The sequence below is a fragment of the Rattus norvegicus genome, chromosome 6 (genome assembly GCF_021556685.1).
Source record: "Rattus norvegicus strain SHRSP/BbbUtx chromosome 6, alternate assembly SHRSP_T2T, whole genome shotgun sequence".
NCBI classification, from domain to species: Eukaryota; Metazoa; Chordata; class Mammalia; order Rodentia; family Muridae; genus Rattus; species Rattus norvegicus.
In genome coordinates, this window is record NC_141539.1 from 75,737,952 (window position 1) to 75,753,429 (window position 15,478).

The 15,478-nt window shown below is 40.2% G+C and overlaps 1 protein-coding gene across 23 annotated transcripts in view; it reads right to left on the minus strand.

Annotated features, from left to right (window-relative positions):
* Heatr5a (HEAT repeat containing 5A) overlaps nucleotides 1-15,478 on the minus strand; it is a 98,553-nt gene that overhangs the window by 54,181 nt on the left and 28,894 nt on the right. For all 23 annotated transcript variants that reach the window (XM_087553833.1, XM_087553830.1, XM_087553820.1 and 20 more), the window contains 4 exon segments: nucleotides 15,274-15,373; nucleotides 8,508-8,617; nucleotides 2,841-3,004; nucleotides 2,586-2,761 (listed from right to left, as the gene is read on the minus strand). In XM_087553833.1, coding sequence (XP_087409959.1) covers nucleotides 2,586-2,761; nucleotides 2,841-3,004; nucleotides 8,508-8,617; nucleotides 15,274-15,373 — 550 coding nt within the window.

Here is a 15,478-nt window from a genome sequence, read left to right on the forward strand (position 1 = left end):
GGCAGAGATCTAAGCCTGCCAGCCTAACAGTCAGGAGGATGAGACAGGAGAATCCTGAGCTTGAGGCCAATGAGATCAAGACATTCTTTTTTATGCCACTTAAAAACAGAAGTTTTGGGGCTGGAGAGATGGCTCAGACATTAAGAGCACTGACTGCTCTTCCAGAGGTTCTGAGTTCAATTCCCAGCACCCACATGGTGGCTCACAGCCATCTGTAATGGAATCTGATGCCCTCTTCTGGTGTGTTTGAAGACAGCTACAGTGTATTCATATAAATAAAATAAATAAATAATCTTAAAAAAGAAAAAAAGATGCCTTCACTTTATCTCTGGAACCACAGCCACATGGTAGAAGGGGAAAGGGAGAAACTGATCCCCCTACCTCACCCATAACTAATTAACTAAATGAAATGATGATGCTGATGATAGAGTTTCAAAATTAATAAAATGGCTGGGGGGGGGGTTAGGACAGTTCCGTGGGTAAAGGTGCCTGCCACCAAGTCTGATGAACCAAGCTCGATCCTTCAGTTTGCATGGTATGAGGAGAGAACAGATTCCTGCAAACTGTCCTCAGATTTCCACACAGAAAATATATTTTATTTATGTGCTTGTATATGTTTTGCCTGTTTGCACGCATGCAAGGAAGCCAGAAGCAGACTTCAGAGCCCTGGAGCTGGAGTTATGGGTGTCTGTGAGCTGCTAATGTGGGTGCTGGGATTCAAACTCTGGTCCTCTAATAGGGCAATAAGCACTAAATAATCAATAAGTATATTTAATAATCAATAAGATTAGCTCTGGGCTATCTTTTTCAGTACCAATAAATTCAATTCTAAATATATAAATACATGAAAAAACTGTATTTTAAACTTGAATAACCCCTTAGCAGGTTTCTTCTTAACTATTCAAACATAATGCCAATCACAGTAATAATAAATTGCTTTGAAACAATTGAAAATAGATACTTTTCTGTTTTCCTTTTATTTGTTGATACTTTGTTTTTGAGGGTCTCCCTGTGAAGCCCAGGTTCCATTGTAACTGAAAATTATTCTGCCTCAGCGGTGCTGAAATTTCAGGCCGGCACCACCATACTGGCTAAGTATGAACATTTTAATTAAGCCAGTTCTTATCTAGAAATGCAGAAACTGAACACATAAAGAAAAAGTGTCTAGAGTGTGGAGATGGCTCAGCCAGTAAAGACAAGAACTCAATGCCCAGCACTCAAGCAAAACAATGGTGCCTTGTGGTCACAGTGCTGACCTCTGCTGCTGCTCCACTGGGCTGTTAAGTGAGAGACTTAATTTAAAAAATTAATAGACTGTGATCTGATAAATGAAGCAGTGGCTATTGTCTGACATCTACATGCATGCACATGCACCTGTACACACATGAGTACACACAGACCTGTCATTGACAAGAGCCCAAGGTGGGAAAACAGGAGACTAGAAACTTATTCACATAGCTTCTCTCCTGTGATTCTCTAAGGACACCCACAGGAAGCCACTAAGTTACAACAACCTATTTTCTGTTTCTGGGATCCTGCAAAGCCATTTCCTTTAAAAAACAAAACACACAGATAACACACAATCCCTCAAACTACTGCCTATCATTTCTACTCACTTAAAACTACAACAGGAAAAAAATCAAAACAGAATTCCAGGCTGTTTTGCTATGCCTGAACATTTTAATCACAGCGAAGAAAACCGTCCTCCAAACCCTGAACATGTACCATTATTATAATATTTACCATTATTATTATAATATTTACCATTATTATAAAGTATTATAACCTAGGTAGGGAAATGATGAGCACGATTTAAACTTCATTAAACATAGTAAAAGTAAGAAATCGTCTCTTTGAAACTACATGATGTATCAGGCACTTGTCCTCAAGAAAGACAGTTGTTCTGTTGGAAAGGAAAGAATGTTCTTTTTATCAGAAGGCTGGCAGAAGTGTGGGCTCTTCATAAACACACTGTATCACACTTGCTTCAGAAGTAAGTCATGAGGAGACCATTGTTTAAGTTTTCCCTAAGAGACCAAGGTAAACTTTCTACCTAGTTGCTGTCCACTAGTGGACATGATTAGATTGAATGACAGAATGAAAGTCATGCTCGAAGCCAAACGTCCCGTAGTCTAGAATGAAAGGCGAGGAGGGAGGGATGGAGGGAGGGAGGGAGGAGATCAGGGGAGAATGAATGGGGACGGTCAGCTCAGCCATTTAGTTTCTCTGAGAACAGTATCTCTTGAGTATGGACTTTGATCTCTAATGTAGGTTTATATCCAGGTCATCAGGTAAGAAACTGGTGACCTGGTTGATTGAGAAATCATTAATTACCCTGTGGCATTTTTAAAACCTCTGCTTCCTGTATGCTAGAACAATGGCAAGTGCTATAAGGCCTGGTTTGCATCTAGTAAGTCCCTATCACTATTAGCTACATAGAAACAAACTTTATCTATACCTGTCCGACAAGAAGCTCTTAGGTTAATGTGGCATCAGATATGATTGCATCCCTTTCACCCACCAGCAATGTGTTAACTGAAGTGGAAGTCATACTTCAGGATAAGCAAGTTATTGAAGAGATTTACCTCTGAGCTTCATCCACATTAGCACAGACAACCCCGAAGAGCTTGGATGCAGAGCTAATAACAGACAGTGCTGGAGGCAGGGGCTTGGGCACAGAGTCTCCTTCTACATCCTTCTCATAAATAGAATAAGGGTCATATTCTAGACTTCCACAGGCAATGCCATTGCCAAACAGGAGCTACATGGGGGAAAAGTATATAAGGGGTAAATAATCATTCAAGACACAAGTCTTAAGAATTGTTTTAAAACCACCATACCTGTTCTTCAATAAACCTATGGTCAGTCTCTTGCAGCAAAGGACTTAATATCAAAAGGTCATCTGGATGACAAAGGGCCGGCAGTAAGCACGCAGACGCTGCCACTTGGGAATCAGGGGCAGTCAGTTCAGCAGCCACCTCCTTGAGGATAGCACAGAGGTTCCCTTGAGTCGGAGAAGAACAACAATTAGCAATTTAGTACTAGCTTTTATCCTTAGAGATAGAGATAAGAGGAAAGCTCAGGCTGAGGGCTAGCCTGCACTGACCAAGTTTAAAGTATGATAAGACTTTATCCCCCATCTTTGGCAACTGCATTACACATGAATAGCTCATTTGTGGGTCCACTTCTCCCAAGGCTAAGAACAGCCGGTGAAATGGCGCAGTGAAGTAGATGCCTTTTAGCAGTAAGTGCATGTTATCACTGTTTAAAATAAAGCGGCATGAAGTACAAGAACACCCAACTGAGCATGGTGGTGCATGCCTTTAATCTAAGCACTTGGAGTCAAAGACAGGAGGCTTTCTTTGAGTTCAAGGCTGGCCTGGTCTACATAGGAAGCTCTGGGGCAGCCAAGACTATATAGAGACCTTGTATTAAAACAAAACAACTAAACAAGGCAGGGTATGCAGCTCAGCAGGAGCCCGGCACTTGTCCTGCATCTGTAAGTTTCTACCTCACTCATTAGCACCCGGAAAGAAACACTAGCCTGGCAAGGCTGCAGACTCCCCAGGACCTGGTTGGATGCCTTCCTGGACATCATACCATAATCACAACTCAAAGGAAAAAGGAAGGCAGAAGGCAGAAGAAATTGGTGTTAAAAAGAGCTGAAAGTAAAACATATTACACATTATGAAACAGGTGACGCCTCAAAGGAGACACCAGTGTTCTAACCACGCCCCTGCACAGCAGCCACTCAGCGCTGCTCGCACCGGCTTGGACGATCCTAACTCACACCTATCTAGCATCCTTCCTGCACCTCTGAAGTTATCTAAAACAGTGTCACTCTATCTACAAAAGTGTGATCACTAAAGATGTTTCATTTTAAACATAATCTCACCATCATAATTTCTTATTTTAAAAATCACTAAACATCAAATATGTACTCTGTACCCAAATTTCTAGTTGTGTGATGTGATTTTACACATGTTTCTATGATAGAATCCAGATCTACATACGGTCTACATGTTGTAGCCAGTTGATATATCTTGTCCCTTTGAATCTATCTTCTTTATGTTCTCCTTCATTTAATTCATTTGAAGAACAACATTACCTGTTCTATAAACTATAAACGTAACATCCATGAATATGTATAAATATGTAAAACTACAGATAGTCTAGCTTTTGATGGTGACAGTTCTCTGGTACCACTGAGTTTGAAAATGTGTTATCCTTTCTGTTTTAATTGGTGGTGGAGCTAAAGGTAGCCCCAGGTAGAGGTGATGGGCAGTTCTGTGTCATATGCTAGCATTTTATGACACAGCTGGAAATTTGGGCACTGTACAGATTTTTGGCACTTCGTAATTTTTAAAACATGAAATTCTGATAATGAGATTATGTTTAAAACTTTAAAAATTTTATTGTACTACTAAGCATAACGCTAGTAACAAAAACGTATTAATGATAGTAAGTGTTGTAAAACATATTAACAACTTAGGAAAGAGCTCCCTTTAAGAGATATTGTAAGGTCAACAAGCAAAGGGAACAGTTCATCACTGCCAGAGATCTCAATGCTGTCAGACCTCTGTGCTGAGCTGCACACATTAAGGTGCTGGGGAGATTTTCACCTGTCTGCAGTGCTGAGACAGGGCTGCACGCACTAGGTTAGACGTCTATCACCTGAATTACGGTCCCCGACCTCTTTATATTTTGAGGTAGGTCTCACTAATCACTCAGGCTTCCATGACTACAGTCTACAGCAGGCTGTGCCAACTCAGACCCTGCTGACCCAGTCTCATAGGTTTGTGCTGCCTGGACAGGCAGATATTAGAACTTTCACTATAATAGGAGGGTAGAAAGTAGTTTTCTAAAAGAGGCAAACAAAAGCACTATTAAGCTTGCACACAGAATCAGAGAGACTAGAGAAGAGTCAATGAGGGCGTAACACAACAGATCAGAGTTGATTAAAGAAATGTTTGTGAGTTTAACAACCATCATATGACACTGAGTAAATGTTTTATTGTCAGTACAATGCAAGAAGTATTTTTGTTGCTACAGCTAAGTGTGAAAATAGTGGAAATATTTCTCAGTTAAAGTGATTTCTTGCCTAACTGATTCTGGAGAAAGTACTTACCTATATCAAACCTGAGATGGCAAATAAAAATTAACTCAAAGCTTCCACAGCCATCAGAGAACTAAGCCAGTCACTTTCTCTCTCCCCTTTTTTTCTGAGTTCGAGTCTTGCTAGCCTGCATTAGCCTTGATGTTGAGCTTCTGCCCCAGCTCAGGAAAGCTGGGCTACATGTGTGAGTCACCACGTTTGCCCGGAAGTACTCTTTGAGGAAAACTTATTATTTGCTGAACAATCATGAAGAATTTTATTTCAGTTCTTAAGAATGTTTTATTTCAGTTCTTAAAAATGTCTATAATTATTTTTATAAAATAGAAAAATGATTATAAAAATGTTTTAAAATTCACATTAGAAAAGTAGATAGACTCTAAAAAGACAGAGGAGAAATTAAGATTTACTTTTTTAGAGAAATACTAGGACCCTGGATTTGTTTCTTAAAAAAAAAACCACCACCACCACCACCACCACCACCACCACCACCACCAGCAGACAGCCAAGGTTGTTACACATAAGAATTCTGTCTTGAAACAACAACAATAACAACAAAAACAAAAAGCAGAAATAAGTTTTTAGAAATTAAGTCTTGGAGAATTCCTTAAATGTCTTAGGATACGTCCACCTGTCTCCTCCATCTTCTCTTGAATCTACCCTCCACTCTACACACCCAACTTTGTGTCCTTATTTAAAAATAAAAATCCATTGAGTATCCTTAGTGCTACCTACCTACTCCTATGAGTGTGGCTATCAAGTGGGGTGAGCTGAACCTACCAGGGGCCACAGCCTTAAAGAGAACTAACTCTTCCTCTCCGGGTAGCCGTCAGTTCCCAACAGCTCCTCAGCTGGCGGCTTCAGGGCCTCCCTACTCTTCTTAGTTATGGTTTTGTCTGGCTTGAGTCTGTGCAGATCCTGTGCCCACTGTCACAAGCAGAGTGGACTCACGTGCCGCTGCCCTCCTGTGTCTAGAAAACAGTTTCCTTCTAGTCACCTGCAGCTCTTGGCACTCTGTTCCCCTTTCTGATAGGGAACCCAGATTTTAAAAAGGATATTTTTTATTACACTTTATTTTATTTGGTGTGTGTGTTTGTGTAAGCGTGTGCATGTGCCACAGCACAGGTGCGAAGGCCAGAGGACAATGCTGGGAGTCAGTTTTCTCTTCCCAGCATGTGGAGCTGGGGTCAAACTCAGGGCTCCAGGCTGGAAGCAAGTGGCTGTACCCACTGATGTCAGGTATCTCTCTGGCCTGACTCTGTTTCCTGAGAAACACATTAGAGGTTAGAGGTTGCTTCAAATATAGAAATGTGTATTATTCCCAACTGCATCACCAAAATTCCATTCTAAGAAAACACAAGTTAAAAAAAAAATCAAGATTTTTTTCTTTCTCCTTACAATTCTTTAAAGGTAGGCTTATGTCATCATTTATCAGAAAATATACTATGTTTATATTCTTGCGTCCCTAAATGTTTAAAAACTCAAACCCTGTAATTTTTATTCCAATGTATGAACTGTAAAGTACAAACCCGAGCTGCTTTTGCTGCAGCCTAGGCTTCTAGGTTGTGCAGCACTGAGATGTCCTGGGAGTGCCCTAGTCTCCTACACCAAGGCCCCTTTCAGAGGGCACAGGGGAGACAGACCTGGAGCTAAGCAGAGGCTGACTCTAGGTCTCCAGAGAGATAGGACGACATGAAACAAACCTTGTGTTTTCTTTCAGGACAGTCATATCATGTAGCACAGTGTGACCTTGAACTCACACTCTTCCTAATCCTGCCTCAGACTCACAGATTCAAGGATTACAATGTCAGCCACTAAACTCAGATGACAAGTTCATGCACCAATATTTATCCCACTATTTACTAGATGTGAGTTTGAGTTCACTTACAAACTCTCCGAGCCTTTACCGAGTAAGAGAATGTAACTAACCATCACATTATGCCAGGATAAAGGACGTAGTTGCTATACACTATCTTTTTGAGCAGTACTTAACATGTAGCAGTCAGTCAACTGAAGGCTCCTGACTAATGGTGCCAAAATACTTTGCAGTTCTTTCCAAGGACATATATACCACATGGTGACAGTGAACTCTCTGGTCAGCACATACATGAACCAACAAGAGTCAGTGGGAACACGGTCATTCACACAATTACAAAAGACGGGACATGCTGGATATTAATATTTGGAATTAATGTGACATGTTATATTACTTTAATGTGCAGAAGGAGATGAGCAAAATATGTAGTCTCATAGGGAGTACAGGACATACCATGCATCATAACACAGTTTAATTTATTAAAAAACAGAAGTCCCAGAGAATACAAATGCCAAATTTTAACTCCTAGAGTAAACGGCTTTAATTATTTAGAGCAGCAACATATTATCTTAAAAACCACATTTTACATCAGTCACAATGGCTAAAACCTGTGATCCTAGCACACAGGAAACAAGTGGAGTCGGGGGTGGGGTGTGTGTGACGGGGACAAGAGTTCAAGGTCATCCTCAGGTACACAGCAAGTCCAAAGACAGCTTGGGCTAAACAAAATTGTCAAAAAAAAATGTAATCTTATCTTTACCACTTGCCCACTCCAAACAGGGTTTCTCTGTGTAGCCCTGGCTGTCCTGGAACTAGCTTTGTAAAGCAGCCTGGCCTTGAAGGTACATCTGCCTCTGCCCTGCGGGAGGATTAAAGGCATGTGCCACCCACACCTCATCCCTACAAGGAGTAACCTTATTCACTGCAGAATTCCACTAATCCAAAGTCTTTTTTTGTACCTAATGAGAGCAAAACTTAGCCTCATAAACTTTGTAAAATCAGTTCTACTCTGGTGGCTCAGCAGTAGCCACCTTGGCATTGGTAGCGTTAGGAATATAATATAGAAGGGAAGGAATGTGTGTGAGAAATAGCATTCTCCAAAGAGGCTAGGAAGTCATATTTATAATAGATTTGCACTATAAAATCTGTAACAGAAACCCCTGGAAGTTCTGTGACTTGTTTGTGCTTTCCCCAAGAGGGATGTAAGCAGGATATGAAAAGATACAAGAACTAGACTCCCTGTCATCTTCCTTTAGCGGCAGGGTTGTATGATGCAATTCACACTAGCTTGGAACTCATTATGTAGTCCAGGTTGGTCTCAAACTAACAATCCTCCTGCCTCAGTCTCCAAAGGACTAGAACTACAGGTGTTTGTTGCCATACTTGTCAAACAATTAGGTTTATAAAAGTGCGTTGTGTTTAGTATAAACAGTGAGCCCCAGCATTGAGACAGGATTCTAACACCTAAGAAAAAAGGCACTAAGTGATCACTGCTATTCACTGACTTAGCAAACAACTATTGATTTTCAATACCAAACTGGTCACAAACAACAAGACATTTTGTTCTAAGGCACATACCTTTATAGGTCTCAGGAGGTAATAAAATCAGTAGTTCATAAAGTCTCTGTCTATAAACTACTGACGGTGTTTTCAAAGAACTTCCATATGTTTTTAGTATTGAAGAGAGCCTTGAAACAAAAGAAACAGTGTATCTTAAGTGTGTATGTTCTATGAAGGTTGACATATAACATAAGCTAATCAACATTAGTGATAATTTGGGTTTTTAAAGTAAGGTGGGATCATAAGTCTAAGGCGATTCTGGGCATGAGGCTGGGGTAGAGCACTTGCCTACTACACGAGGCCTGGGTTTCATTCCTGGCACTGCAATCCAACAAACCAATCAATCAAACAAAACAACAATAATATTTTTCTAACATTCTTCATAAAGTGAAACTGTAAAGTCAATTTTCACTTAACTGTCACTAAGTAATATTATAACTGAAACCTTACTTTATACTCAGTATAAAATTTCAAAAGTTACTTTTGCCAAAACCAAAAATCTATTAGATAAAAAATTAATTCGATAAATAAATAAAGTAAAATTAATACTGGTTCTATTTTTACAAACTTCAGCTTGATAATCGTGATAAACCAATTTCAAAATCCCACATAGAATATTTTAGTTATGGAAGCTAAGCTAATTCATGATACTTCTGTGTTTCTTTAAAGCTAGATCAGAAAATTATAGCTAACATATGAAAAGTACTCCCTTCGTATTTGTACTTGTTAAAATTATTTATTTATTTTTTTTTAAAGATTTATTTATTTATCATATACAAGTACACTGTAGCTGTCTTCAGATACACCAGAGGAGGGCATCGGATCCCATTACAGATGGTTGTGAACCACCATGTGGTTGCTGGGAATTGAACTCATGACCTCTGGAAGAGCAGTCGGCGCTCTTAACCACTGAGCCATCTCTCCAGCCCCCTTGTTAAAATTATTAATTATATTTTTAGAACTCTACATCATTTACTTGGCTTAAATACATAAAGTTTAGTCCAGAGGAGTATCGCTTGTTTCTGTAAACTGAGGTGAGTAAATTAAAATGAGAATCCAGGAAATAATTTTTATTGTTTTTTACTTCTATGAGAGGCAAAGGTTAGTTTCTAATTAGCCCATCTACAAAAATACAGGGAAATAAATGTACATAGTACAGATAAAAGTACACAAGTTGCATAATTAAGCCTGAGAAAGGGACTTTTTAAGGTCAAACACTCTGCATCAACAAAGGCAAATTAACATTAACTGGAAGTGTGTGTGTGTGTGTGTGTGTGTGTGTGTGTGTGTGTGTGTGTGTGTGTGTGTGTGGCGGGGGCAGGGCGTGTAGTCAGCAAGAGGAAGCAGTTGGTTAACTCTGACAACATAAATCTAATCCCTGCGTGTGGTCCTGTCACCCCATGGTGAAAGGACAGAACTTGGTTTCCCAAAAGTTGCCCTCTGATGTCTACTCTCACACACAAATAATACAAAAAATTAAAAAGCATAACACAAAACCTGAGCTGATTCAGAGCAGATAGACAAATGCCAACATAAAGACCTTAGGCACCCATGTAAGGTAAGGACAAAAGTGTGGGGGCTCCTTAGAAGGGGTTATGGTTCTGGATCTTTGCAAATTCGTTCAATTGTTTATCAAATTCATTCAATTAATCAAGAAAGTATAATTCTAAACTCCTATATATCTATATAAGTAAGTTATTTTAGAATATAAAAAGCTAAAGAAAGTCTTACAGGAAGAAACAGGTAAGCTCAAAATCAAGGTGGAGCTCGGCAGGCTGTCAACTGACAGGCAAAGAGCCTGCAAAGGTAGCGTGACGGTGGCGTGTGTGACGCCTCCATTACAGAGCAAACCACAGCAAGTTAAGGACAGACAAAGTGCAACAAATGTTCATCTACAAACTCTATGAGCTGGACAGTTAGTTTAAGGTTTTAAAAAAAAGAATGAAAATTTAAGAAAAAGAGAATGAAAAGTAAAACAAACTTCAACATGAACAAGGCTATTTTTCTGGAAGAGTCTGGCACAGTCCTCAGTGTGACTCACAGGAAAGACAAGAGAAAGCATAACGGAGACGTCTTCAGACGACAGACACGAGGCTACAGCATGCTTTACGGGTAAGAGTTTAGAAGACTAAAAAGGACAATTTCATGTAAAACATCTGAAAATAAAGCTGCATTAGGAAAACTCTTGGAAAAATTTACTTGCCAAATTTTACATAAACAGAAAAAAAAAACAAAAACAGAGAACATCCCCCAAACAGACCTTACAAAGTTAGAAACAAAGAAATGGACTTTGTATTATTAAAAAAAAATCATAGAAATTTCAAACATGGTCTCTCAGAAAGTTTCACATAGCAGATCACTCCAACCATGCAGATACTCTCCTTGATGAAACTTTATTCCGTGAGGTTAATAGTTTCAATGCTTCATGAGAAAGTGTGAGAAAAAAAGAAACAGAACAGTCTCACCTATGAATATACATAAAGAAACCCACAACAAAATCATATCAAGAAGTTTATAAAACTGATCAATACATTTCTTAAAATATAGCAATTAAACAATCTGACACACATAAAAATCTTCTCATATCAACCAATCAATCAATCAATCAATCAAACAAAACCCATGGTCTAACAGAGCACAAACTTTAAAAGGTCTACAGAAACTATCACTGCTGAGAATAAAATATCAGAAGTGACCCCTGAAGGCCTTCTCCTCAGGATTCTTGTGGGTTTATTTTTTGAGAGGCTCTAAGCTGCTTCAGATGTGTACCCGGCCCTCTCCACTTTCCGAGTGTTGGGATTACAGGTGTCTGTTCCTCATGTCTGGCTTTTAAAGAAGAGGTGAGTGGTCTGTTGCCCAGGCTTGAAGCAAACAGCGCTCTAGTCTCAACCTCCTGGGGAGCTGAGACTATACGCACGTGCACTGTGCGTGAATTCTATGCAGTGGTTTTGTTTCTATGCTTTGCTTTGTCTTTTTAATTTTTAAAAAGGATTTGTGTGTGTGTGTGTGTGTGTGTGTGTGTGTGTGTGTGTGTGTGTGTGTGTGTATGTGTGTGTGTGGCCTCTGTACCCGGTGCACATGCCTGGTACTTATGGAGGCATCAGGAACTGGAGTTACAGTGGCCGGGAGCTGCCATGTGGGTGCTGGGAACTGAACCAGGGCCCTGAGGAGGAGCAGCTAGTGCTTTTAACCACTAAGCGGTCTCTATCCCATTTGTATGCTTTTTTGAGACAGAATCTCAACTACGTAGCCCAGGATGACCTGCAACTTTCTTTGTAGCCCATGTTGGTGTTAAGTTTGTATTGATTACTTTGCCCCCCATGTGCTGGAGTTATAGGAGTGCTTTACTAAAACCAGCCTCTATGTACCTATAAAATGCACTTACAGAATAAAGACAGAAAGAATATGAATAAATAAAGACTGTGAGGAGAAAAACATCTAGCTCTACAATGGAATTGTGTGTCCATGTGTGTTAGCACATGCGGGGGTACACCTGGATATGCATACATGAGTATGTCGAGACCTAGGCTGATTATAATTGTTTTTTGACATCATGCTGTACTCACTGAAGCATGTCTGATGCTTGCCAGTTCCAGACAGTCTGACTAGATGGCTTGTTCCAGGAGTCCCCCATCTCTGCCTCCTGAGTGTTGGGATTACAGGCAGTCCTGTGCCTGCCTAGCTTTAAACTGGGCTCAGAGGATCCAAAGTCTGGTTCTTACACTCGCTTATGCAGCAAAGATGCCTCTGAGGCTTCTTTCCTGTACTGCACATTACATTTTAACATAGAAGCATCTAACAGGGTGGCTGGAGAAGGGATGGGTTACGTTCTTACAGAGTAGCAATGAAGAGATCATATACACCACACACCATGTATTTAATAACCACCACAACAAAAATACAGTACCTGCAAACTGTGTTTTTAAAAGTAAAACATCTTTATCTTATAAGATACCTTGATAACAGAGAAAATCATGTTCATAGTATTATAAAAATTTAAATTTTCTTTAAATTTAGGTATAGATTCAGTTACAAACAAAAATTCAACACGATAAGATCCAAAGTACAAGAATGCTAAAAACATCGTCGAAGTGCTTGCTCTGAGTACAGTGCACTTTAAAGACCAGTGTTGGCACAGAGACAGGCAAGCAGGCTGAAGGGCAGCAATGAGGGCACAGGACACACCAGTCATGTTTAGGGATGACTGACGTCAGACTGTGAAAGCAGGGTACAAGACTAGGGTGAGTTTCCAACATGAAAGAAACATGAAATGGGTCTCGGTCTGGTTTGAAGTTTTGTCCCTGAAAACTCATGTGTTTGAACACTTATTTAATTCCTGTCTCTCTTGGCTGCGAATGTGCCAACCACATCTGCAAACACCCAGGAGCATCCAGGTGCCGGGCTTGATGCTAGTGTCTTGTGTCGCTAGAGTAATTTTGACAAGTTTTAGTCAGGTGACTTTGAGGAAGCTACTATGCCGTTCATAGCTTCTGCCACTAACCTCAATAACTGTGAGAGCTGGTAGGTGCGCAGACAAGGATAAAACAGGGAGGGAGGGAGGTAGGGAGGGAGGGCGCTCTACTGTTGACCAGACTTCTGCAAGAGTCCACAGGAGAGGAAGATCCAGAGCAGCCTCATGGTGAAGCCCATGTTTTCTCTTTGAGAGAGACAGGGTTTCTCTGTGTTTACAGCCTTGACTGCCCTAAAAATCACTGTGCAGACCAGGCTGGCCTTGAATGTTGGCTGCCTCTGAGTTCTGGGATTAAAGTGTGTGCCATAGCCAACAACCTGCAAAGTTCAATTGTTTCCCCTAAGTTTTTTGTTCGTTTTTGTTTTGTTTTGTTTCGAGGCAGGACCTTACCATATAGCCTTGGCTTGCCAAGAACTAGCTATGTTATCTATGTAGATCGGGCTGGTTTGAATTCAGAGATCCATCAATCTCTACTTCCCTGTAATGATATCATGCCTCAGCACTTCTGGCTCCAAATTCTTCAGTAGAAGACACGAGGGAAGATTAAATATATGCTGATGGCTTGAAGCTATACAGAGGTAGTTCATTAAATGCTATCTATCCATTAAACTCAAAGAAGTAAATTAATAAAACTTACTGTCAATACTGTTGGAAGGATGGGCCATTTTACCTTTGCCCTCATGAATGATTAATGATTTGATAAAATTGTTTGACAAAGGCAGTTTGGTTCCCTTTTGTCTCTGTGTCTCTTCTGCCACATAAGGACAAACAATTCACCCTCTCCAAAAGATGGAAAAATAAGGTGCCATGTTGGAGATGGGCACCAGGCTCTTAGCAGACATCATTTTGCTAGCACCTTGACTCCCAGTCTGCAGAACAGTATACATACATTTCTGTGTATGAATCACCTCTTCTGTGGTTTTGTGTCAGCAGTACAAAGACGGACTTCTATCTCATTCTAGTAGAAAAATCAACTTAAGATGGATTAAAGATGCAAACATAAAAGATAAAACTCAAACTATAAGAAAATCAAAGCAAAAATACACCAAACGAAGACTGAGAGTGGTGGCAAGCACCTCGAATTCCAGCACTTGAGAGGAAAGGTAGGTGGATCTCTGTGAGTTCAAGGTCAACCTGGATACACAGAGTTCTAGGACAGCCTGGTCTACATAGAGTGACTGTTTGAAAACAAAATCAACCAAACAAAAAACCAAAACATCCCTTCCCTCTCCCCAAAATTCCAACACTAACCAAAAAAGATGTGACAATATATGTAAAAGGTCTTTTAAGTCAACTTAGAAGGACAGACAACCTAAAGGAGAAAGCTGTCAGGACGAAGGCATGTCTTTCCCTTGTGCCCTAGTTCAGTGTTAAACAAGACAAGTCCACTCAGTCAGTCAAGTGCTGGAACATAGCCACAGCCGTTTACCCGCCCAACACTGTGAATGATTCCTTCTGAGCTGTAAGAGCCAAGCAATTTCAATGCAGATCTGAGAACCTATAAAATTTAAAGTATTTACTGTGGCCTTAATGTCTGTAGCCAATGCTCTAGCCATGCTTGACTCAATGGGGTCCTTCTGTTATCACATCTACAGGCTATACCTCAAATGCATTGCTCTTTATACATAAAGTGGCTCATCATAAACGACCTTTTGAAAGAAGGATGTCCTCTACACCTTAATTTGGAAATCAGTGCTTATAATTGTAAGTTACACACACACACACACACACACACACACACACACACACACACACACACACACGCACATGCACACACACGCACACACACAGACACTCACACAGACACACACACACACGCACACAGACACACACAGACACACACAGACACACACACAGATACACACACACAGATACACACACACAGACAGACACACACAATATAAAAGTATTGGCTTTTTCCTGTGTTTTATCAGACAGATGGTAAATCAACCTATAAGAACTATGAACACACAAAAACCTGTATGTGTTAACAAGTATCTAGTTCTTAGGAACAAAGAACAACACTAACAGACCAATACAATGCATACCTGCAAAGGTTAGCAGGCTTAGGATTTAATTTCTTGTTAAAACTGTCTGTATGAAAGGTACATTATTCACCAAGTAATTTTCCTTCCCTTTTAATATGCATTTTCTCTAGCCTAAAAAAAAAGAAGAAAAGTCACATATCTAAATGATTGCCTTTCTCTGCAAAAGGAATCAGCTGTATTGGGCTTGCCTTATCAGTATATCTAAGGAATTATAAAGAGGTAAGTGCTCTTAGACAATTCTACAGTCTGAACAACGGGTCCTTACTGAGTCAGCAGATCCACAGCGCAGGGAAGCGGCGGCAGGAGACGCTGGATGACTTCCTCAGTTAGGAGATCACCACAGTGGGAAATGAAACTCTTGACAGCTGGAAACAAGAACAGACACTTACTCCCTGTACAGTGTCACTGGTCATGAGGCAAGAACATTCAGTTATGTATAGCATCAGCAATGTTACAGAGAAGTGTGCAAA